Source organism: Phalacrocorax aristotelis, chromosome 3 (assembly GCF_949628215.1).
Source record: "Phalacrocorax aristotelis chromosome 3, bGulAri2.1, whole genome shotgun sequence".
NCBI lineage: Eukaryota > Metazoa > Chordata > Aves > Suliformes > Phalacrocoracidae > Phalacrocorax > Phalacrocorax aristotelis.
Window position 1 is genome coordinate 119,193,308 of NC_134278.1, and position 25,726 is coordinate 119,219,033.

Consider the following 25,726-nt stretch of genomic DNA (forward strand, 5'->3'; position numbering starts at 1 on the left):
AATATCACAAATATCAGGAGTAATCAAAACATTAATGAACATATTAGTACTGGCTAAGTTGTATTTACATTTGACATTAATCAAACTCTGTAAAGGGTGCTATCATTACCCTGAACAGAGTGGGAAAACACAACAAACTTCCTGAAATGCTTTCACTTTGCTGCACTGTAAGCAGGGACACACATTCATACAAATTAACAGCTGTGCCAGGTAAGTAGATTACTTCCTGGATGTAACACAGGCTTCTTTGGGTACAATACCCTGGTGGTGTTTTCTCATCCAGACACTGTTACTACCAGTTACTTTGTAATATCCAGGTAAATAAGCACCATTATTATATAATGCATATGACTCACCACATTCTCCTGGACCTGGCAGTTTGAAACAGAGATGCTTAGAGATAACTCTTCTGCAATAAAGAAGATACAACTGAGTAAGTAAATAGAAAGGGCAGGCTTTTTCGGGGGGGGGGGGAACGACACAAACCAAAAGATCTTTATTCTAACCCAGACATGGTGAAACTATTTTTATTGATGTTCTGCAGAAACATCATACCCTGGAACTCAAATATCACAGATTGATTATATAAACAACCCTGGGAGTTTTGCTGGGATTATTTGTCTATTTTTGTCAGAACACTGATTACAAAAATAGTAGAACAGTACAAGTGTGTACACAATAGAGAGCTGGAGACCCAAATGAAATAGTAATGTGGCAATTGTATCATTAAACTAGTAAGAATTTTTGGTAGTAACATAGAAAAATACAGGGAAGAGGACCAGGTAGATCGCTTACAGTCAAATGAATGTGGTTACTAATTTTCTGTAGCATCAAGATACACAGAATTAATGCATAAGAGAAGGAAACAAATCAAGCAAAGCAAGTAACAGAAAACCTGATAATTAAAAAGGCAATAAAACCCATAATATAATCTTTTTTTCATGGAGAAACTACAGAAGCATATCAATCTTTGGAATATAAGAGCACACCTAGGAAGTGTAATTTGCAAGTAAAAGCACCAGATAAAGATACAGAATTCTTCAGCCTGCAGCAGATGTCGACACAAAGTTTTCATTCCAGGAATAACATTATGATGCACGGACAAGAAGAGATACATCAAGGAAGGCAGAAAACACCCTCTTCCTATGACTTCCAAGACAGAGGTGAAGCGTCTCAGACAAAAAAAAAAAAAGGTAGACCAATACACCTACAAGTGGACAGAAGATACACTATAGATTTACTACCACCTTGAAAAGAGCCTTTATCAACCTAAGAAGAGTGTTGAGATTTCAGAGAACAAAAAATATCCATATCTGATTTTTGCCACCTGTTCATTTATCTCAAAGCAAGAATTTGCAGACTTAAGATAGCAACAAATACTAGTTCTCAAAGACACTCTGAATACTGCATGTGAAATATGAACTGGAATTACAGCCTTGCATATGTCTACTGATTATTGACTATAGTCAAGGCTGTATTGGAAGAGCAGTAGAGAATGCAAAGAAAACCAACAAAGCAAGCAGACAAAAAAGTTACCAAGATCAACACAAACTGCAGCAAGATTGAAACAAGGTAACTAGAAAGTGAAGATACAGTTTTTGAAACTGTTGAAAGAGAACACACTGAACCCTTTTCCACAGATGGCTACAGAATACAAAATATCTGGTAGACAGAGATTGACTTACTCCGTCCAAATAAACCCATTATTCTCGTGTCTGAAATGTGTAAGAATACGGGCTGAAAAGTTGTCACTTCTGAAGAAGTCAGTAATGCAAGGATTCAATATGTAATCTACACCAGGTAACATCTTACTAATCTTCTCTTTCTCATTTCAGCTCAGAAACATCCCACAAAGTAACATCCCACCCCAACCACCAGGTACAAGGTCAGAAAGAACTCTTTCCCATGGGTCAGGCTGGAAAAGCATCCTCATTTCTAGCTACTTTCTGGCTCGAATGTGCTATAAAACAGACTAGCTAGTGTCTTGTGCACATTTTGACACCACAAATTCCCTGCTGCTGCAAGTATTTCAAATACCTGCTATGCCTCCCTCCTCTTTTAGTCTTTTCATTTCAAAGAACATATTTGAAGCTTCTGGGTGTTTGGGTTTTTTTAAGTTGATTTTTTTTCTTATTTTCTTATTTTTCTAATTTTTTCTAATTTTCTTAAAGGCTCTTGGGATGCATTTCATGGCTTACAGTGTGTAGGAAGGAGAGGGGTGAATGGACTTTTTGTGAGCTTTTTAGAGTTTAAAAACCAACGTAAGTTGTCTAACAATATATGAATGTCACTCCACAACTCATGGCAGTTTCTTGTACTCCTACAATGCAAAACATGCTAAAATATTTCCTCTCTGTATCTACCCATGCAGCTCTATTCCCTACCACTGTCAAATTTTAATATAAAATTATTTCTATCTGAAAAAAATATTGATTTTGGAAAAAATAACTGTCCTTGCAAGTGTCTCAGCAACAGTAAACCTTTGGTTTTAGAAAACAAGAGCAGCTTCATTACATACATATATATAATATTTATTTTTCGAACCAAGAATTTCACATTGAAAGTGGCATTTTACATATGTATAAGGCCAGTTATGAGGTAGCATCTTACAGGTATCTTTCTTCACTGTAATTAAATACAGATACCAGTACTGGCATTTCATAGTTTACCATTTCAGACCATGGTTGCATTTTCAGAAAGTGCCTCTACCTTGGACTAGTATTTACATGTTCATAACTGTTGCTGATGCAGAGTAGCCAATATCAGAGACAGATAAACTAATCTTGGAATCTCCTGCAAAAGAAAGATTCACTAAGAGAAGATCAAGGAGTAGCTGGAACATGAAGGGAAACTAAAGAATGAAAGCATAATTTTCAGTACAGAATGTGAATGAATGCCACTGCAAGGCACAAGGAGATATCTGAAGAGAAAGCACACACTATGTAGTTTAGTGGAGCCTTGATAGTGAATATGATCCTATGCCAAAGAAAGGGAGGACAGGTGCATAAAAAGAATAGGGCACTTTTTATTACTGCCCACAGCTCAGCAAAAGTACTGGCAGTATTTACATTGCATCACTAACTCCTTTTCTTCTCCTTAGCTACTGACATCTGACAGATTTAGAAAGAGTTGATAACATCAAAAAGCATCAGAATTTATATATGTATACTCTGAAAGAACTAATCTGTAGATGTATTTTTAATTATATTAGAAATATCTAAACTACAGTCCCTTTTTACATCCAGCAACTATGTGTAAATTCTTAATGCTCCTACAATAAAGCTCTGCAATATGCATTCACACTGTAAATCTGACTCTTAACTGCTACCTCCTGCTACAACAGATCAAAGTATTTGCCCACCCTCCACAAACCTGTGTGCGACTTTTTAGAGACTTGTGGAAAATTACGGATCCAATTCAGCAGAGAATAGACAGACAATACTTCACCCTAAACAAGCACTTTTCTAAAAGGTATCTCTACCATTAACAGCTTCAGAATATGAACAACAGTGCCTTGTCTGCCTGCTTACTGTGATCTTTTCCTTGTCCTGCAGCAGTGCAAACGCTAGCTTGAGGGGTGACTGGCATCAAAGCCTGACGAATGGCCTTCTCCCAGCCCTGAGCTACGTCAAGTCCAACTCCGGTGGCAGCAAGAACAGGACTGTGAAGACTGCTGCCATTGTTTTCGCCAACAAAGTACACCATCGTATCAGTGATGATCTCAAAACAGTATGGGTTGCTGCCCTGCACCACGTTTGAAAAATCTCGAGGCTGAGTCACCTGGAGAATTTCTGAAAGTGGAATCTCCTGAAGAAAAATATTGAAGATTAAAAAATGAAAACGCACATCATATTTTCATATACTGATATTCAAAACTTAGTGTTTGCAAAGAAATCAAAGCAAATATATCAAAATACCAAAGCCAAAATACCAAGCTTCATAACTAATGTCAAACTGCAAATGACCATTGCCCACCCACAGCATTTTTAATTCTTCTATACAAGCCTAGAAAGACTTCCAGCCCCACCACAGTTCTCTCTATATGACTACTATTCTCTACTCAGACAAACCATTTCTATCCAGTATGAGACACACCCGCACCACATACAAATAAAGCACAACTATAGAATGACCATTTTCCCCCTGTAGTTTATCTTAGGGAACACGACAGGGGAAAAACATAAAACAAGAAAACATTAAGAGGAGATGTGGTTATATAAGCTAGTCAATAAGCACTGCTTCACGTATCTGAATTGTTTTGGGTAAAGATTCTCTTTCATACAGATATTAACCATTTCTACTGACTTGATAAGTTTAAGATCATGGCACGAGCAGTACTAGAGAACAGATCTGACAGAAGAAATGGTTGCAAGTTCACACTAGCTGAAGGAGGACATTCCACATACATGGGAAGGAATACAGGTGCAACGTCACTTGCAAGAGTAGTGAACAAGCAGGTGAACACTGGGCTGGCATTAGGGGGATAAGAGACAATAGAGATTAAGATGAAGAGCAAATAAATGTAAAGGCAACAACTATGAATGATTCTAACAGCAAAGACAAATAACCTGAGATTTAAGCAGTTAAAAAAGGGGGAGCAAAGGGGCAAGTCAAAGGACTAAAAGCAGTGACATAACAGAGCAACAAGCAAGGAACATATTTTACCAGCTGTGTTTTGAATGTACAGGGCAATACAAGTGTCAGGGAGGTCTGAGAAGAAGAGACTGCATTGGTCAAAATAGGGATGAAAAGGATCTGGGCAAGTTTAGCTGGGTGTACAGAGAAAAGGCTTGATCTTAGAGACGTTATAAAGGAAGAAGCTGCAAGATTTGGACCCCCACCTAAAGGTGTAAGACAAGAAAGGGAAAAATCCTGTTTATGCATTCAAACACATTTTCTGACTATTCCACCATTGAACATATTACTATATTAACAATATACAAAACTTATCGCTAAGTTTCATTTATATAACACCAGGCTGCACAGTAAATTTTCCACTAAATCTTCCTCACAACTTTCAGTTGTATATTTGGAAATAATGTAATTTTAGGAACCTCGAAATGAAGTACATAAACATGCAAACTTTCAGAACACAAAAATCTTAGCCATCATGAAACTGGCGGCCAAACAAATTCTCCAGTATTAGTGAAGAGAGCTTAATATGCTAGGCAATTCAGGAGAACTCTATGTGTAAAATGTAAGGAGCGAGATACTCAAGAGGATTAAAACAGGAGCTGCAAGCAACTTCTCAGAGTTAGTCTTGGTCCTTCTCACTTACAAGCTTTGACCAACAATTAACCTGTCCCAGTTTTGATTAAAAAAGGTGGGGAAATGGAGATAATACTCATATTGCTCACAAGTAGATTTCAGATCTGTAAAGCACTGAGTAAATCAAGTGCAACATAATTATTACTCATCATTAATTACCTTGTAATATTTTGTTCCAGATTCATTTTGAAATAGCGTGAGGCATTTGCTGTCCAGTCTCCAGTAATGTCTTTTTCTCTACAAAATGCACAGTACAAATAACATAAGGAATAAATCACTGGTGTGACTTTTGTTGTCTGTTTATTTAAATGAGGAATGCTTTAAATGACTAAGATAATCAACTAATGTTAATCTACGGTTGCATCTTACACTAGATACATGAAAATATAAACTTTGGGAATAAATATTTTTCTAAACTCATGAGGAGGCTCATAAAATATTTCCACAAACCAGAATAAGAGTATTACCTACCTCACAGTAATAGCAGTGGCAACAGCCGTTATCTTGTACAGGAAAAACACACAGGTTTCACTCCAGGTGCATGTGCTCACAAAACCTGAATTATTTTATTTTAGTAACAATTGTGGGAGTCATGCTTTCTCCCTCACACAAACATTGCAAGGTTCAAGGACTGAGCAGGCCTAACAAGTCCTTAATTATTTTGTCAACACAGAATTCTAGAAGGTCAAAAGTGAGCAGTGCAAGATAGATTGAGATTCAAGTGGACAAAATATCTTGGGGAAAAAAGGGAAAATAAAAATCAAGACAGACAAATAGTCTTTTTCTGGAAGCCTCCAACAGTGAGAAATATTGTCTCCACCAAAAACTAATATGAATAAGCTGTTGCGCGTAACTGTCTTGTAATTTTAAGCAGAGGAATATTCCTCAAACAAAGAAGCTTTTAGAAAGCTAATACAGCCATATGAATCTCACTTACTTTGCCTGCACCATGCTCATATAGCTAGAAACCCATTTTCATTTTTCTATGACAGAAAACCAAGACCCTTAACTCTAGCCTTGGATGACACTAGTTTGAAACATAATACAGCAGATCTTAAATCAGCTGAATTATTAGGAAACCAAGACTACCTGTAGGAGTTAGACAAAGAAAGCTAGGACATGAATGGATTTAACTAAACTGAATTCCCAGCCAGCACTGAATGGAAACTGTGTGAAAGTATAAGGGTGAACCTGTCCTTTGGACATATATGCTCTTTCTTAAATCATGAATCAGGGGATACTTCAGAGCGGGGGCGTGGAATTAAGAAACAGGTTGGTAACTCACTCAGGGATTCAAAATCTGCCCATATCGTGTTCTGAGAAAGTATGATCTCAGAGTGAGGAAAATAAATGAAATGTTAAAACTAACCTCTCTGGAAATGACAGAAAGCCCAAGTTGTTTCAGGAATAGGAAACAGCTTGACACTGCTGAGAGCAGAGCAGTCAAGGGAAAGAGCCAATGGCCTCTTCTCATTAGGAAGCCTTATGAGATCTCTTGCTTGGCTGAAGGTATCTTGCTTTGGGGCAGAATATTGCATTTCATTTGAATGGCCTTTTTTGGTAGATGTCATCTAGGTAGCAGCCAGACTGACAGATTAAAAAAAAATCCAACTAAGGTAAGGTGTACAATCTGACCACTGTTCTATGAGAAGGTCCAAAAAAGCCCATGGAAAGATGTACTGGCTGTACTGAAGGATTAAATCAGAGCCAAATACCAGGTCTGCCCTGAACGCTGCTAGAACTATTCATCTTCATCTACTACCTGGCCTTAGTTTTTCCATAGCCAGCTGATGATCCAGAATTGTATCTCTTAAGTAGCCTTGGCTGGCATCTCATCTGAAGTATGCTAGATACTTATTTTTGGTTTGTGATAAATACATCTAGATATTACATAACTATACTTTAAAGAAATGTTTTGTAAGGCAGTTTGACAGACCACTTACAGTGGTCTGTTTAGTTGACAATCACAAAAAGTAAAAATACTACAGTAACCTGAGCTGAACAGTATCAGCCCTCAGCTTGATTTCAACAGAACTTAAATAACTTTCCTTCTCTAAATTCCTGAATTCCCCTTCAGACTCCTGTGTAGCGACAAAGAATGCAAAATTATTTATGCTGCTTTTCATGAACAGTCTTAATATGACTCTGTGCTTCACAAGATCTGGGAACTTCTTGATTTCATCCTTTTCATTCATCTACCAAAAGACAAGGGGATTCACTCCCTCCCACCAGACAACTCTATGTAACTCAGTTATTCTTCCTTATCTTCCTCCTCAATACACAAAACCAAGGTGCTTGCCTAAGAATGTTCAATTAAGAGATTATTGTTGGTAACACTGGAAACAAACACAGGGTTTTTTTGGAGGATGCTTGCATACCCAAGGCCATACAGTCAGGACACAGCTCTCTATTCCACTGACATCAAGAGGAAGAGTGAGCTCGGGGGTGGGGCATGGTGTTCAGTAATGCTTACATTTAAATAGACTGAACTGCTACAGGAATGAAGGGCTCCCATATCTACACAAATATTTACAAACACCTAGATCAGCAGAATAAGTGTGTCAATTTACTCATCATTTTATGGCGATTTCCACCTTTTTAGGTAATTTAATAAACACAATGACACAAATATTTAGTTCAACTGCTAAACAGAAAGACATCAAACTTATTATTCCAAATAATTATCTCAGAAAAGCTGAAATCTTAAACACAAAATTCATCTGAGACAATTTCAAGATCCTTCTTCCTCTTAAAAGGGAGAAGAAAAAGTACTCTGGAATAATTACATGAAGAATTTTGAATAAACTACCATTTCTCCTTTACATCAGATTTCTTTACAATTAACATAAATGTTAAGTTCTTTCAAATGATCCTGTAAATCTGAATATCTAAATAAGAGAAATAAAATTCAGTGGTTTAGAGAAATAATTCAAATTAATGTAGGAAGAAACTGAAATCACTGACCAGATTGTCTCTACTAGTATAGTGGACCATCCATCCTTCCTTCACCATTGTACTGCTCTTCCTCTTTGTGTGCTTGATTGACTGTACAACTCTCATGAGAGGGATATTATTGCTTGTTGAAGGACTTAAAAAAAGACAGAACAGTTAATATTTAACAAGTTAAAACACAACAGTACTGCAGTCATACTGGTACTACACGTTTAGCCCATCATTTTCAGGAACAGGCACCTTTTCTTCCCACATAATGTATCTGAGCTCCCCTTACCCCTCCTAGTGCAGGTACTGCAGTATTTCAATTACTCTATGGAACACAGAAGAAACACACTGGGATGAGGATACCTATAGAAATCATTCTCTCAAAACAATTAGCTGAGACTGCTAGCCTTAATCCAGCATAAAATTGTAATTAACATCAGCACTGCTATTATTTTCTCTTGTCTGTGTAAGCTGACTATGCGACTTCTTCATATTGTTATTACACTAATAAAGGTCCCTAACTAAGCATACTTTCAATTTATGAAAATATAAACGGGGTGTGTTAATTCAAATCACAGCTGCACTAGGAAATTTTATTAATGCTCAGAGATATTAACTGTCCTGCAGACAAAGATTTGACAATGTCTAACATTCTGACAGTCACCAGTTAGACATACAGGTTTTAGTAGCGCTGAAGACAGAATGAACCACTAAGTTGCCTGCTTAACACCAGAACTTCTACATCTGGCACTAACAGAAATGTTTGCAAACACACAAAATCACATGGCAGATTCAAAACCAAAAATGTAAGGATGCTTTAACACGGCACAGTTACACTGTATAACTGGCTGCCACAGTATGCTGTACATGCCAAAAAAAACCCTTTAATTGCTTCAAATGCAATTAGAAATAAATGGAAAAATCCTACCTAGAGGTGGAACACAAAAGAGATGCTACACCCAACTCAGGAAGTCCTTGAGCTATAAATCACTGAAAGTTGAGATGTGACTATACGCTCTCCCTCACATATTTGCTATTAAGCACTAAGCTAAAATAACCCCTGGTTTGACCCGATAAAACTGCTCTCACATTATTAAGAATGACTTAAGAAAATCAGGATGACACTATTCAGAATAACATTGACAGTAAAAAGTCTAAACTTGATTAAAGGAACTATGTTATCAGCTAGAATACTTCCGAAAAATCACTTCAAGTTACATAAATCAAATTTCTGCCTAAAATGTGTATAAACTGTGATGTGAACATTAAAATATTTCAAGTAATTCCTCTTAAATCAACACATGTATAACAGTAACTCAATTAGGCTAAAGTCACAGAGATCTTAGTCATGTCTTAGCCGTGTTAAGTTAAGCAATAAATTTTACCATGTTTTGACAATTTGGTTTTATTTCTTTGATAACAGTAACAGCACGGCACTTTTTCCAATCAGAAGAGACTATATTATTTTATTTATGCTTCAGATTTGCTTGTGACAGGAGAACCTTACAAAGCAGTTTCAAGTTACAAAAAACACAAGTGAAAAAACCAACACTTTAAGCAGTAAAACTGGGCTAATCAGAATTGTTTTATTCAAAGTTCTACCCCAAAATATTGAGGAAAGAACATCCAAAGAAATCTACCTTATGACTTACCTGATGGTTTTGACAGCTTCCTCATCTTTGTCTGCATCAAGGTCAGATGGATCCATAAAGAAGATTTTGTCCTCTGGAGGAGAGGGCTCTTCAGCATCGTCTAGACCCCGACTACCATCACTGTTCATTTCGCTGCTATCAACTTCCATTGGCATGTCCAAGTCCTGGCCTGGGCTAGCAGGTTCTGGAAACAACACAGGATTCAATATATTATTTCAAACACACAATTAAAAAAAAAAAAAACAACCAAAAAACACCCCATCACACACAAACCCCACACACGACAACAGTAAAACCACAAAAAAAAATCCACAAAATTTCTTCTTCCGTTCATATTTATGCAAAGAAATGTAGAAGTACAATCAGAACATTAAAAATCCTCACATTTTTGCCAAATGATGCATGGTGTGCTAATGAACATTATCAATTTGTTTTTGCTAAATGCCAAGGCAAGAGAGACCCAACCAAAACAAGACTGTCATTGAAAGAAAGAGTGAAATGCTTAAGGTCTAAACCTAAATCTCATTAAGTAATTCTGTTCCACAAGTAATTAGTACAAAGTAACCTTTTGATAGCTAGAGATGACCCAGAGCATTATTCCTGTGCAAATGAAACTCTCCATCAACAGAAACCCAACTCTGTTCTCACTGCCCTTGTAGCCCATAATAGCAAAAGTAAGAGACGAAAATGGGGCTGTAGTATTGTAGTAAAAGAGAAAAGCAAAACAGATCTTATTCACATCTGACTCTCTGCTGGCAGAAGTTTCCAAAAGCTGTACAACTTGCACTGTGGAAAACTAAGAATTAAGACATACAAACACCTTCATCCTGCAGCCTTTTTTTTTTTTTTTGTCTGAGTTCAATTTAAGGGTGAGAGAAAGAACAAAAAAATAGATGACTTCTTATGTCCATGGAAGAATTGTCTGGAACTGTAGTTCCCAAACTACACAGTCTAGCACCTTAACATCACAAGGGTGATGAAAGCAGGCTGCAACAACAACATGTTGCACATTACTGTTCATGGCCACCAATCCCGAGACCCAGGCAAGAGCCTTGGAGCTGGAGAAGGCAGGCATGAACAAATAGGATATGCTGTGCAATGGCAACCGACCTACTGGCTAACAGGGCTGCTGCCCAGGTCTCTAAATCAGGTTGTACAGTTTGGTGTGATCTACTTCATGCCATCAGTTTTATTCCCCTCAAAAATACACGTGCCAAGCATCAAGATATTGGGCCCCACAATCACAGAATGGTTGAGGTCAGAGGGGACTTCTGGAGGTCATCTGATCCAACAACCCCTGTAAGGCCATTTCTCCAGCCTGTTCAAGTCCCTCTGACGGCAGCACAACCTTCTGGTGTGTCAGCCAGTCCTCAGCAAGCTTGCTACGGGTATGCTCTCTGCCCCATCATCCAAATCATTAATGAAGATGTTGAACAGGACTGGACCCAGTACTGGCCCCTGGGATACACCACTAGTTACCAGCCTCCAACTACACTTCATGCCACTGATCACTTCCTTCTACGTCCAATCATTCAATGAGCTTTCAATCCACCTTACTGTCTGGCCACCCATCCCATATTTCATCAGCTAACACTGGTCTAAAATTTCTAAGAATAAGACTCTAAACTTTGTCACATACCATTCCTCACCTTCCCCTTTCAACTCTGTAAGGCGTCTTCAGAAAACAGTCCTACTTAACTGAGGTTTCAAAAAAAATTAGAGTAAGGCTTTTTGTTTTGGTGTGGTTTTTTTCCTTTCTCTTTTACCTCAAACTGCTTGGCTAGCTCTGGCCACTAAAAGTCATGGATATGAGAAAGTCACACAAAACAGTACTTGCCTTCAGTCATTAACATTTAAAAATATGTATTTAATGGTGAACAATCAGCAGACTGATCACAACAAATGTTTAATTTTTGTACATTGAGAAGGTTTCTTGATTTTTTTGTTCTTCTTGAGCAATCTCACTCAAAGCATACTGTACTTGCCAAGATTGATTAAGTAAAATTAAAGACATCAGAGTATAAGTTTTACAGTGAATCTTTTCAATTGTCAGCGATCTCAGGTGAAAAGTATGGGAAGATAAAACAAAAAGATGCAAAATATTCAAAGATGAGGGAACCAAAAGCTAATGCATCTTGTTAAGCCTCCAAAGATCTGTCAATATTTGAAAGTATGTTTCTCATCTTACCTCCATTGAAAATCACCTCTCCAAGACAGTCTTTAGGTACTTTAGATGCACAGCGTTTGTGACAGTTGAATCTGCAGTCTAAAATAAGAGATAAATAAGCCCATGATACCAGAACCTTACTCCTACTCAGACGCTAACGTTCTATCATTCACTACTTCCATTAAAGCTTCAGTTCAGATTCATACATTTGCATGTAACCAAAGACAGCACCAGTGAGGTCATGTCCAGAAGGAAATTAATAATCTTATCCTGATTTTGATTTGCCCCACCACTATGTATTATGTCAGTGCTTCCTCTTCCAGTACAAAACAGCTTTCTACTTCTCTAGCTTTCTCTGTAGTTTTTTTCCATTATGATGTAATTTTTCCCATCCTCTCATCTGTTCCACACCCTTTTTTCCATTGCTATATGATTTAAATGTCTCAACTTTATCATTTTTCCCCACCTGCTGCCTAAGACTTGCAGCTATCAGAGCCTCTAGGATCACACACCTATGTCGCAGAGCAAATATGCTCTGCAGTAAATCCCAAAGTCCAGTCCCCCTATCGCTCAGATTACACATTCAGCTGAACACTGAAGCTCCATTTCTGCCTACTGACACAGGGCAGACAGAATAACACGATGTCCAGATCTGGTTTGATGTGGAGATGGCATCTAACCTGGATATGTGCCATTTCTGCATCTGAGGTATCAGATATAGCCTACTGAACAGCATACAACATCAGTAGTATTAACAGGAATTTCCTTTATTAGCAGCATCGCTGCGATTTTCAATTCTGTATCAACATCATGAATTTCAAAACTCCCTACTGCCCCCACAACTGTTTTCAAACGAATAATTTAGCCTCTTTCTGCTATCCAAGGAAAACACAAAGAACTTTCTTTTTAAGCCCAGACAAGAGAAAAATCATTATCTCCCCATTTTTAGTAGCAGAGAAGCGAAACCCTGGAGAAAAATACAATCCTGTTCAGCTTCTGAGTGCCTACAAGGAAGCACCCTAGAAGGCCAATGAACTGTCCTTTCTACAACAGTATTTTCAGTCCATATTACGGAATATGGTTACTTCACTAGTTTGAAGGGGCTGGAAGGGGCTGGAAGAAACAGAGACATTTCCAGTCCTACCAGGCAACTAGAAAGACTAAGACTGAGTCAATCCTAATAAATTAAACTACATCCAGAAACATTCTCACGTACTGCAATGCAACTCTCTAGTCTAGTAAACAGAAACATCCCCTAGCATGCTTTTGGCCCACAGTATTAGCACAACCCCAAACAGTCCCCAGGTTTAGTCCCTAAAACAGAGCATCCCATCAAATTGTTCCCAACAGGCAGTCTGCATACAGCCACCTAGGCTGGGATGCTAAGAAAACTTGCTCATAAGCACTGGTCATTTTGTCCCGGTTGACCTCAGTGTCCAGGAATGTTCCAGGACACATTTAATTTATTACCACAAATATAGCCTTAGCATCCCAAAGATCATCCTCAGAGTCCAAGTAGAAGCCTGGATGAATTCAAGAAATCCAGGGCTCTTACGGGTACTCAGGAACATGGGACTGCTGAAAGACCCCAAGCTTTGAGAATGTGCACAAGGAAGTCGGTGGGAAACCTTAAGAATCTGTAGGAGAAAGCAGTATGAATATATTTTGATTGTTTGATATTAATTCCCAGTATATTAAAAATACGTATAGGATCATACTGCATAAATGAGGGCCTATTAATAGACTTATTTCTGTCCTGTACATATAACATTTCTCTAGGCTTGTTTTCCATACATAAGTGATATTTTTACCCAGTGTCATCCACTATCCTGAAACTGATGTGGTAGCCCCATTTGTTCAACTGGATATACAGTCACAACAAGTGTATATGGTCAGCAGCATCTATATGTTAGAACTGCAAAGCATCTCTTTCAGGCTTCATTTTTTATGTATTACATGTATCCAAGAGACACACTGACTGAAGAAAAAAATAATAAAAAACAGTTCAGGATGCAGACTTCAAAGAGACTGCAAACACTGCACATTAATAAAACCAGAAATGAAAGATAAAATTACTTTCTTACTTACATGAGACAGCGGTATTTTTAGTCAAAAGAAATAACACCTATAAGCTTAAAATTTTTTGCTCTCTTCTACTAAAGGAAATTGAAAATGTATTAAGCAACCTCTTTCAAAATATTGACCTTGGTACTCACATTTGACAAACTCACATGAGAGCAATGGAAAGTCCTTTCCATATTAATGTTTATTATTCATCACTACAGTTTTCTTTCCTGCAACAAAACTGACGTGTCTGCACTATGCAGCAAAATCAAGAGCCAGATGATCAGAGTGTCATAGTTATGCCCTGGGAACTTCACAAAAGAGTCTGAGAACAGAAGTCACACATCTTAACATGCAGCTAACGAAGCCTAAGGTAGGTCAGGAAAGGCACCTACCTGTATAAAATTTTTCCAAAAGATAATAACTAATATCCTGTACCAGAATAATATAATGAAAACTTAGAAATTCTTCAGTGATTAGTCTAGAAGACAGACAAAAGGAAGTATTTCCATTTGTATTAATTTAGAATTATCCTTCTAGAATTAAGGTGTTTCCAATCTACATGTGATTAAATCTTATTTTTCAGAAAAATGTTCAGTGCACAGTCTACTAAAATGAAAATGAGGGCTGCTGTAATCCTGTCAAAAATAAAAATACACAATTTTTCAAAAATTATACTGCCCCATTTTGCAGTATACAACCTGCTAGCAATCAAAACATAAGTAGAAAATCAGTTTTAAATACAAGACCTTTACTGAAATTTATCACTGCAGCAGGAAGTTAGATGTTTACCTTTACACTGCATTCCTTGGCGAAAAAGGCCCTTGAGCAGCCGTTTGCAATACTGACATATGGTGGGACGAGTGTAAGAGTGAACAGCAAAGGTGTGTGGAACCTTCACTCTGCAAAGCACCATCTTTTCCATCCAGATGGGACGGCCACTCCAGGAGGGAATCCTCTTACTAGGTTCTGGGCAGCAGCGCTGGAATAAGGAAGGTATACATGATTTGCACCAGAACGGTTCTACCCGGGGAGCAGGGGCTAGTCAGTGGAGCTGGGAGGGAGGTGTTGGCTCGCAACAACCGGATAAGAAAGCAACCTGGGCAAGAAGCTTTAAGAGGACATTCTGATATTGTAAAACAAAACATAAACCCCAGATGGAAAATCCTTGCAGAGAGCAGGAAATTATGTATGAATCTTTATTTCCACGGAAGCTAAAATGCTAAAAATTCACTCTTATGACTTTTTTTTTTTTTAAGCAACCTGGCAAGGTTCACAGACAGCACATACAAACCCCCATGCAGGGGATAAAGTGGAAAACAGTAGAGGTAGGCAAACCAAAGTCCAATCACTACTTCAAGCTATCAGTTTTAAAAAGCAAAGTAGGGCATGCCTATATAGCTTACTAAGTTAGGCAAAAATATTTAGAAAATTTAAAAAAACTTTGGAAATTTAAATCCCCTCCCCACCAAAATCTTTGAAATTAAATTAAAACAAAAACTTTGTCAACTAAAACAAAAAAGGCATTAAGTATCATACTGAACATTCAGCAGGATATATTTACAGTTACCCACACCTACAGGAAAATGTGAAGAAATATGGCCCTGTACATCTGACCTAAAGCATTTTAAGGCTTCTGAAAGATGAACTGCAGATATGATAATATATTACTGATCATCTAAGCCAAGGATTTGAAATTGGATAACAAAGAAGAGGTGTCAAAGAGGTACTAAACACGCACGTAGAAGTCAAAGTTGAATTCCATGAGAGGAGAAACACTGACAATTCTATGTCACTGATTATATCTTATCAATAGCTATAAACATCAGAACCTATATTTTTCATTACTCAAGACTAGGTTTTGTAGCCCCTACCTAAAAAGTTATGTTCTTGAACTAGAAAATCTATACAATTAATATTTTAAATTATGGCAAGAATGCAAGAATTGTTATACTGTAAAAGTAACAGAATTGGATAAGTAGGAAAGACTGTCAAAAGCACTACTTTTATCCCACGGTGAAAGCAGCAATGAAACAAATGGACCTAATTGCTGCCTTCCCTGTCTTAAGAACCCAATATAGTTGCAGTATAATCAATAACCTCTCAGCAATCATCATAACCATTACAACAAAGAACTATTATGGATGACGGGTTTTAATGTAAACCCATCATCCCCTATACCCTCCTTGACAGGGCTTGGTTTTTTGAGATTAACTCTGTGAAAAGCTTAACAGCATATCAGGAACACTCTTCTCCTCTCCAAGCACAAAACCTTACAATTTGTACTGCTTTAGCCAAATAACTATCCTATATTGATATCGCAATTACAGAATGAATCAGTATTACAAAGAAGGCAAGGTGTCATATAACCATGAGTGACAGGCTAATAATGAAATTATACATTAAAGTTATAATTTACCTCCTGTTTCATGTCTCACAGCAATAATAGTTATCACTTAGTGTCACAGTCTAAGACTCACCAGATTTAAAAATGAACTAAAACCAATCATAATGGTTAAGCTCACCTCCCTTGTACTCATTATGAGCCACTTGCAACACTAGCTAGTTCCCCAGAAGTTAAAGGATTTAAAGCCAGAAATTGTTATTTCACATTACATACTTCTTCAGAGGCAGACGACGTGTATTCAGCTTGTGCTGGTCTTGGAACTGAAAGCCCTGCTCCTGGTAAAGACACATTAGACAGACGCCTCTTTCTCACTCCACTGCAGTTATTTGGAATCTTGAAGGCACACCGTTTATGGTAGTTTAACCCACAACCTGAAAGAGAAGTTCTTTTAGAAAAAAAAGAGTCCCAACATTCCAAGTAACAAAAATAGTATTAATATTTTGATAAAGCAGTTAAAAAGCTGATCCAGGAAAATGGTACAGGCAGAAAGAGATTGTTCTGTTAAATTATCTTCTTCTAGAGTTATTGATGTAATGCACAGAAACAGCGTTTTTTGCACTACTTGCTATAACACTGGTCTCTAGTAAGCCCAGCTCTAGAAACAAGGTCTAAGACTGTGAAGCAGCTGATCATCCTCCTCACTTGTTCCCTCACCAGGAGGCTTTCATCACTTCCCCACTTTGGTGCACAAAAGCCAAAGAGAAGCCAGTGAGCAGGCAGCATCAGTACCTGACAGCAGGCTGCAGAGTGCTCCACAGCCAGCTGGATAAAGGCCATTGGGAAAGGGATTCCACTTCGGGAGCCTCTCCAAAGTATGTGCTCTTTGTGCAAAGAACGCACACTTGTAAGCTAGCTATTTTTTTTTCAATGTGGGAAACTTGAACACTTCTTAAATCATTCGCCCAAGGTCACACACAGTTTGCGTTAAAGCCAGGATCAGAACTCAGGTTTCCTGGATGCACCACCCCTTCCAACTCTATGAAATACTACATTTATCATGTGCTAACATACCAAACAAGATACAATTTCTTATTCCTCATTTTATATAGATATACACACACAAAAATACACTAAGAATCACAGGCTTACCTTCACATTTTAATCCTTGTCGTACCAAACCCCAAAGCATCTCTCCGCAGTAGTCACAAAAGGTAGGAGCCTTGTAGGAATGCACATAAAGTGCATGAGGACGAATCTGGAAATCTTCAACTGTAGCCAAAGCTTTTAAAAAATTGCAGTAAGTTACAGTTCTTGCCACAGGATCAACAAGGATTTATGGAAAGAATATGTTGTTTTAAAAATGGCAGATTCAAAGAACACTAATGAGCTGTTTAGACATCAGCATTTTACTGTATACCAGTTAAATATACATTTAGGAGATTACATAGTTTTCAGTAAGCTTTTTTATTGAGGGAAAAATCCATTCAATTCTGTAGGCTAATGGCCACAACTAAACAACAGTATGAGTCACAATGTTGAAAACCTCACTAAACTGAGAAGGCAAATACAGCAAGCTTTCTAAAATCAACTTAACAGTAAACATTTGAAAGAGCAAATTAATTTTCAAGCTGTTTGAAAATTTAGTAGGTTACAAAACAAAGAACAGTTCTACAGGTTAGATTTTTATCTTCTAAAGGACTTTTTCAGTAAAAGCTTATTAGACTGAACTCTGTGTATTAAAACAAAACTGTGGATAAAACTTCCATGGAACACTAGAAACTTCACTAGTAACGTTCTTTGTCTTAAACAAGGATAGATATATTTAATGATTTTTGTTCCTGGTTTTTTGGAACGTAAAATAAAAGAAAAAAATATAGAAAAACCCCAAACCCAGTACTTTATTCCAACATTACACTAACATTCCTTGCCCTGATGGCTACTATTCTTTGATCAAATACATGCTAATACTTCAGATTCTCATGTCTCAGTTTTAAAACCCTGCCAAAAGAGATTTACATGTTTTCAAAATGCCTCAGTTTCTGGTGGTTTGTGTTTAAAAGGAAAGTGTCAGAGATTGTCAAGAAGAAGCCCACAAGACAAGTTTTCCAAATATGCCATTCACCAGAAACAATGAAAAGCTCAAACCAAGATGATCAACTACTGAACACCCTAGACATGCCTAGGACAGTAGGTCCTCAAATGCAGCCAAGGAACTCAGCCTTCTGACTCTGGAAATCATACTTTATTGATCAATTTACAAATCTAATCCCATGACAGCCATGAGATATCTCTTTCTAGAACATAAACTCAGTTGGTCACTGAGTCCTCAAAGTCTGAAAGAACTGCTCAATACTAGTCCAGCTTTTATTTGTAGTTTAACTACAGCTGGCTTTTGGCTGAATTCAACAGAGTACTAATGAAACACATAAAATTCAAATCAAAGTTTGGGGGATTTTTTGTCCTCATTATTGAAGAGCACTACACGTTCTTGTTATTGCCACCACTCTAAGGACTTCACCATTTAAAAGAAACTGTTTTCAAATGCTACAATAACCCTTAAGAGCCTGTCCTTAATAGGTATGATTCAGTAACTACATTTATATGAAGCCTTTTAGTAGTACAAACCATCAATGGCAAAAGCTACAGAACAAAAAGACAGATGTAAGGAAAAGAAAGCCAGCCACAGGGTTGAAAGAGCAAATCCTGAACCCTACCTGCACTTCAGCTTCAATAATTATAATAATAAACTTATAATAATATAATTATACATTCATACTATTATAATTCAGATTTATTTATAACAATAAACCTGAAGAAGATTAAAACATGACACTGAACCAATAACAAAACTCAGTACTGAAGTATCTGTACCACTTGGATTTTCTTGGAAACCTCTACCCCAAAAACAGTGATCCAGTGTGAGACTTCTGTCAAAGAGCTGAAGGCAAGCATGATAATAATGTTCCATAAAGTCCTATTTTCTTTTAATCTACTGAATAAAGCACTGTTCCGCTGTTACAATACCTACCAGAGAGCACAACCTCAACAAGATCACCCTCATGTATCTCTTCTGCTGATGTAATCCGTTGCAAAATATTATCTGAGTTCAGGTCATGACGGAAGAGGAGAATTTTGTCATACATGCCAAAGAAACCACACTCTGGGAACTGCAATAGAAAGCAAACACTAAATTAACACATGCTCTATATCCATAAATGCTTTTAATAACAGCTACATAACTTGAGTGATTTAAATGTTCTATGGAAACAAAGTTGATCTGCTTTTTTCTGAGGAAGTATTTTCTGAACTGAAACATAGCATAAAAAGGTTAAAAACAAAAAAACAAAAAACCAAAAAAAAACCCCACACCTAAATAAAACCAATGAACGTCAACTTCTTCCCTGTTTCCTCCCCTACCAACAGTGACACTTTCTTCCAAACCTGAAAATAAAAAATATTAGGGTTTTTATTTCTTTGGATTTTAAATCTCTCAGACCTGCATAATCAGTCTGACACCTGAAAGCCAATGCAGATCTTCCTAACTCGGATACCACCACCTGTAACCCTTATTTCACAGGCATTCTGGTCAAGCCAGTATCCAGCTTGAGACACTCCAGCAGCACCTGCCACACTTTTCTTGAGGGGCAAGCCAAGAGAGGCTCCATGTCGTTGTTCTACAACAGTTTAGATCTGCAGATGCAAGAAAAGGAAAACTTGAATCCTGCCAAGGACAGAAGATAATATCGCAAATCCATATAGGGAATAGATACGCTAAGTAACACACCATTTTTCCATGACACTTCACTGAAAATAGCTTTCTTTTTCTGTATTTCCCCCGCTCTTCAAAATATTGTCAAGTGTGAGTAAAACTTCTTAAAACGAAAAGCTTAAATGTAAACAGACGGTTCACAGAGAAAGAGAGCAGGAATAAATCCCAAAGAGGAAAGAGTACCAATCAACCAGCTCCCTTGGCCTTTTTGTTTAAACCAGAATTCAAACTTGAGGTGGAAACACATACACAGAAGTGCTCCACAGAAGAAAACAGGAAGAATATGGAAAAAATATGGAAAAGCACACAACAAACTTTCAGTTAAGTAGGTAATAGACTACAGTTTGTTAATTTAGATCTTGCACAGTCAATAAGTAACAGGGTCTAAACTGCATGAAGCTTGTGGTATATTGTCCTTAACTAAAGTAGTCAAAGACTCGTTTCTACCAAATTAAAGACATAATGAAAGTATCCATCACACCCATTGTTTTCACACTCCCTTCCCATTCAGAGAGAAAATAATTTCCTCTTTCCGGTAGCAAGTTTATCCAAAATATTAAGTTGGCCTTCTCTGTTTTGGTGTGCACACCCTACACATTTACATTCCACGTAATACTGAAGAATCCATATACTCTGGAAAGCACATTATCTACTTGGACAGTCACAAAGAGAGGCAGAATTTGTGCCATTTAACCCTTGCAAAAGCAAAAGATGGACCTGACAAAATTATACAGACAGCAGTAGATACTTAATCCACAGCCCCAAGAAACTGATTTAGTGGGCTGACGCCAAATTGGCAGGCTGCTTCCTCTGTCTCCCAACTCATTCTTAGGTTCCCTACATAAACCTGATACTGTCTTGTACTCTGAACAGTAGCCATGACAGTACAGATATGACAGTAGCATTATATTCCCCTAAAACAGATACTTTTTAAACCTTTAAACAATAAAAATTATATTGCTTAAAATCCTTTAGGTAATCTGGAATTACCTGTAAAAACTCCTCTCTTACTGTACTAAGATAGTATACTCATCTGCTGATTCATCCAAGAATATTCTGAAAATTACATCTTTCCAATCTCCCAAAGATTATTTGTATTAGGAAAGCAAATAAAAAGCTTGAGAATTAGCTGGGCTGCCCAAATATGTGTCTCAGTATCTCTGCACACATGCACAGGACAACTTTATATTCAGAGCATGCATAGATACAGAACGCTAGTAATTCCTCCAAGGGAACTGGTAGGTCTTCATACCTGAAACAGTGCATAAATCCGCTTTAAGCTCTAACTCAAAATTCCACTACCTCAGTTAACAAGAGAACAAGTTATAGTTACATTTTTTTGAGTAAGTGCTGTGAGGTTTTATTCCTTGATGCTATATACACTGTTTAGCCAGGTATCACATCTTGATCAACAAGAGAAAGCTACCACATTAATGCTACAATCAATTGTATCCTCAAGACAACTTCTATTTATAGCATATCAGTTACATCATGCTGCTAAAAAACTTAATTCCAACAAATGGGAGAGAAAAGTCAATCTGAATATGGTACGTATCTGCCTGCAGATAAACAGTGCACTTTTTATTAACGCTGATACTAATTTCTGCTGCCAGGAATCATCAATACGTACTGATGTTTCAGAAAATCAGTGTGAACTATTACCTCTTTGTATTAAGTTCACAGAACCACCTACAAACCACAGATTTTAAACCTGTGAAATATCTTAGAGGTTCCTTAAGTCTCCTTTTGATAAAGATATGTCTTTGTTTCCCTTTTTTTCATTCGAGACCATAAACCTATCATGCAGCTGCCAGAAGATCCCTACACATAATCCCCCACGCCAGTAACCAGAGGTCATGCAACCTCGTACCAAGAAGCACTTATTTTCAATGCTATGACCATATGTGTCACCATTTACCCATTCTCACGTACAAATCTTGGCGTTATTAAAATGTTTTAAACATACCACATTAATTTTGGTGACTAAAAAGTATTAGCTGACATAATAAAAGTTACAGATGAACTCAAATCCTCTTTGTGATAGGAAGTGTAATCATTAAAAATATGAGACATTATGTTCCTTAGAAAGCAGCATCAACAGGAATTCCAAAGTCTTTAAATGACAGTATAATGCCTATAATTACGATCTGGTTTTCAAATAAATTGCAGATTTAAAGGCTAAATTAATTTCTACGGAATAAAAGTATTGTTTAAAAAAAGGCAAAATCATCTATTATAGATTGTTGGGACTGTTGGTATCAACATCCTCGTTTTGTTCTACATTAATTAAATTGACCTTTTAAGCTGTGTATTGTGTAACCTTATGATACTGTAGTTACATGTTTTACTGCCCTCCTCTCTCAAAACAAACATACATCCGTATGGATGACATGGCTGTGAAAGGTTGTCTGTTTTTATAATTGTAATATTTAACCTCATAAAAGATAATTCCTCTATTTACAAGCTTCTACTTGATCAGCAGCTTCTAGACAAAGGTGCAGAATCACAAGCCCAGGCCTAACAAGACTAACAATAATATATGCTAGTATTTATTGCAAGAAGTCAATCACTAAACACAGACTCTGTAGGTATATGTGACAGACTTCACCCAGGACACATTCTTCTATGCATTGTGCATGCCTAATATCCATTTCTGAAACAATCATTCCAAAAACTGAAAGTGTTAGAATACAGATAACCTGTTCATTGGTACTACAGAGTTGCAGTCGCTACAAGGTTTTCCTGAATCCATAACAGGGACATACATAGCTGAGGAACCTGGCAACAGCTCCCCTACCTATCCTTCTAGGTTAGGTTAGGTGCTTGTCTGCGTGTCCACAGAGAAGCACAAAAGAACAACTTAGGTGGGGCAGCCCATATAACACCCTGCCTAGAGCCTCCCAGAAGCCATCGGCCCACCTCCACATGCCAGAGGAGCAGAGAGGCACAGGGGCAGGCAGGGAACCCAAATTAAGGACTCCAAGGAAAGGATACTCTGGCCAGGCCCCTCCCAGGGCTGTCACAGGAGAGCCCTGGCCCCAGTTTCCAGTCATAAAACCATCAAAGTCAACACTAGAGCACCTTTTGAACTGAGAGGGTTTGCTGCCCAATTGTATGGGACACTTTATAAGATGCTAGGGAATTATGATTGTACAAGACTTATTAAGGGATGTTTATGGAAGTAACCAAAGGCAAGGAAAGAAGCGATTCAGGGAGGAACAAACGTGGGGAAAAACAGAGGGATAAGAAGATGAGAAAGGCTGGTCACCTCTAAGCAGGGGCTGGTCAGAAAAATGGTCTGGCCAAGCCCTGTGCCTGATCAGCACAGTCTGTCCTATCTTTTCATTAAATTCCATTTCTATTTTCCTGGATGATGGGTCCTCATTCTGAGCATACGTGTGTGTACAGGGAGTCTGAGTGCCAGCAACAGCAGCCAGACCACAGGTCAGAGCACCCACGTGTCTCTGGTGCCAGCAACTGTAGACACCAATCAAAAGCTTGAATATCCAGGTTCCAGCAACTGGGAAGACCAAGATCCAGCAGCTGCTACTGGGCAGAGAGTGCCTGGGCCCAGCTGCTGGAGACATCCACTTTTTTTATTGTTGGGTTTTTTTTTGGGGGGGGGGGGGGGGGGGGGGGGGTGGAAGTGGGGAGAAGGTGCTCCCACTAACAGACCTTCATCCTGTACCACCAGAGAAGGGTACAGCATAAGACATTGGCGCTGTTTGTGTTCACGCGAGTGCTCTGTGTGTCCGCCTGTGTCAATCTGTGTGTATACGCATGTGTGTTGCACACCTGTATCCAAGTGCCTGTGCCTGCTGGGAATACATGGTCAGTCTTGCTACTGGTTGCAGCTGGGATATGGAGCTGCAGCAGCCTCGCCTCTACCAGGAGGCTGTCAAATTCCATTGTCCCTAACAAAACTTTTCAAGTTTGACGAACAAGTCTTGCCCTTTCCTTGCACACACCCCACAAGATTCCCCTGTTATAAAAGAACAGACCCCAACACAAAGATGCCTCTGTCTGCTCCTTTCCACACACTTCAGCTCAAATTACTCTCCTCTGCCCCCACTGAGTCCTGTGCGCCCAAGCAATGGAAGTGCTGGCTGGCTGCCCTCTGCATGGCCGGCCCTGATGAGCTGCAGGTGGCCCATCAGAGCCCGTGTCTAAGGCACTTGGCCAGGCTTTGATGGGGGGGGGAGCAGTGCAAGCAGCTTGGCTCCTTACAGACATGTAGCGCCCTGCTCTCTCTTCCACTCCCCAGTACATTCGGGAATACAGCATTCCTTGCTAGCACCTTAGCCAGAAGGCTATGTGCGGACTGCTGGCCAAGAATAACCTCATCGATTAACAAGGTTTTTATTTCAAGTGGTATCTTTTAACATAATTTTTACGCAAAGCTTAAAATATGCTCAAGTTGTACGCTACCAGATTTTTCTCTTGTACTGCAGCGAAGTACAGCTTTCATAGCTTTCCTTATGCTCAGTTACATGAAGCTGTTAAGTAAGAACACTGTCCAGTTCCTTTGAAGTGTTAAGAGCTTCTAATGTAAACTTGAAAACAAAACTCAAAGCAGAGCTTTTTAAAGCCTGTTTTATCTTACAGGATTATACAGCTATTACTTTCCCCACATAAAAGCCAGAAGTATCTGCATGGTGACTCAGAACATATGAACTGCTAATCCCAGTATTACTATGTTTCCTAAAAGCAAGGAGGAGACTGTTCTCAGTGTTAACAGCTCCAAAAGAGCATCTAACTACAGGAAATCACTTGCAGGAAGTCTACGTGTGTGACAGACTGTGCCAAAATTAATCTCTGGTACACCAATATCATCAACTTACGTAAAGAATGTATGCAATCCTTTGTACTTGGGTGGTACTAGGATGAATAACACTACTAGTGCATTACTGCAGCTACACTGAGAAAAACAATTGGTGTTATCTAGAACACTTATACTGTAAGTATTACAGTACATCTAGGTTTAATAGATAGTGCATTACACCATTCTTTTTACCCAGAACTCAATATACAGCAGCCAGTACTGCTGGAATGAAACACAACTGAGGCTTCTTTCTGTCTTGGCAATAACTGAAAAATCCCTCTACTCCAAGTTCCAGGACTGACTTTACAAAGTTCTGGACCAGTCGCCAAAAATTCACACTAGGGAAATGTGTAGGCGGATATTGTTTCAAGGTCCAATATCTCATGACCCATCATAACTCAAAACAAATGCTTCAAACCACTGAAAGCTAATTCCAAAGTCTAATGGTGCAAAACACCCATTACCTTGGAAAGTCTCTTTGTTCACTGAAATCACTCCAATCTTATCGTGCATCCCTACCCAGCTATTCACTCCCACTCTTTCAAATCATGTGCCAAATCACATTATCACACAGTCAATTAGCTTCAAACATGTAGCATGAGATCTTTCCCTCACCAGATGCCTCAGTACAGACATACTTGGACTACTGCTTGGCTAGGTTTTCCAGCATACAAACCTGTTACCATGCTGGAAATGC

At 38.3% G+C, this 25,726-nt stretch overlaps 1 protein-coding gene across 3 annotated transcripts in view; it reads right to left on the reverse strand.

Moving 5' to 3' along the window:
* The window catches only part of PRKD3 (protein kinase D3), a 44,910-nt gene that overhangs the window by 8,660 nt on the left and 10,524 nt on the right, over window positions 1-25,726 (reverse strand). For all 3 annotated transcript variants that reach the window (XM_075089312.1, XM_075089311.1, XM_075089310.1), the window contains exons 3-12: window positions 19,467-19,605; window positions 17,588-17,719; window positions 16,712-16,869; window positions 14,884-15,073; window positions 12,049-12,126; window positions 9,861-10,044; window positions 8,233-8,356; window positions 5,428-5,505; window positions 3,531-3,807; window positions 357-409 (exon numbers count right to left, since the gene is read on the reverse strand). In XM_075089312.1, the coding sequence (XP_074945413.1) occupies window positions 357-409; window positions 3,531-3,807; window positions 5,428-5,505; window positions 8,233-8,356; window positions 9,861-10,044; window positions 12,049-12,126; window positions 14,884-15,073; window positions 16,712-16,869; window positions 17,588-17,719; window positions 19,467-19,605 (1,413 nt within the window). The remainder of the gene's footprint in view (window positions 1-356; window positions 410-3,530; window positions 3,808-5,427; window positions 5,506-8,232; window positions 8,357-9,860; window positions 10,045-12,048; window positions 12,127-14,883; window positions 15,074-16,711; window positions 16,870-17,587; window positions 17,720-19,466; window positions 19,606-25,726) is intronic.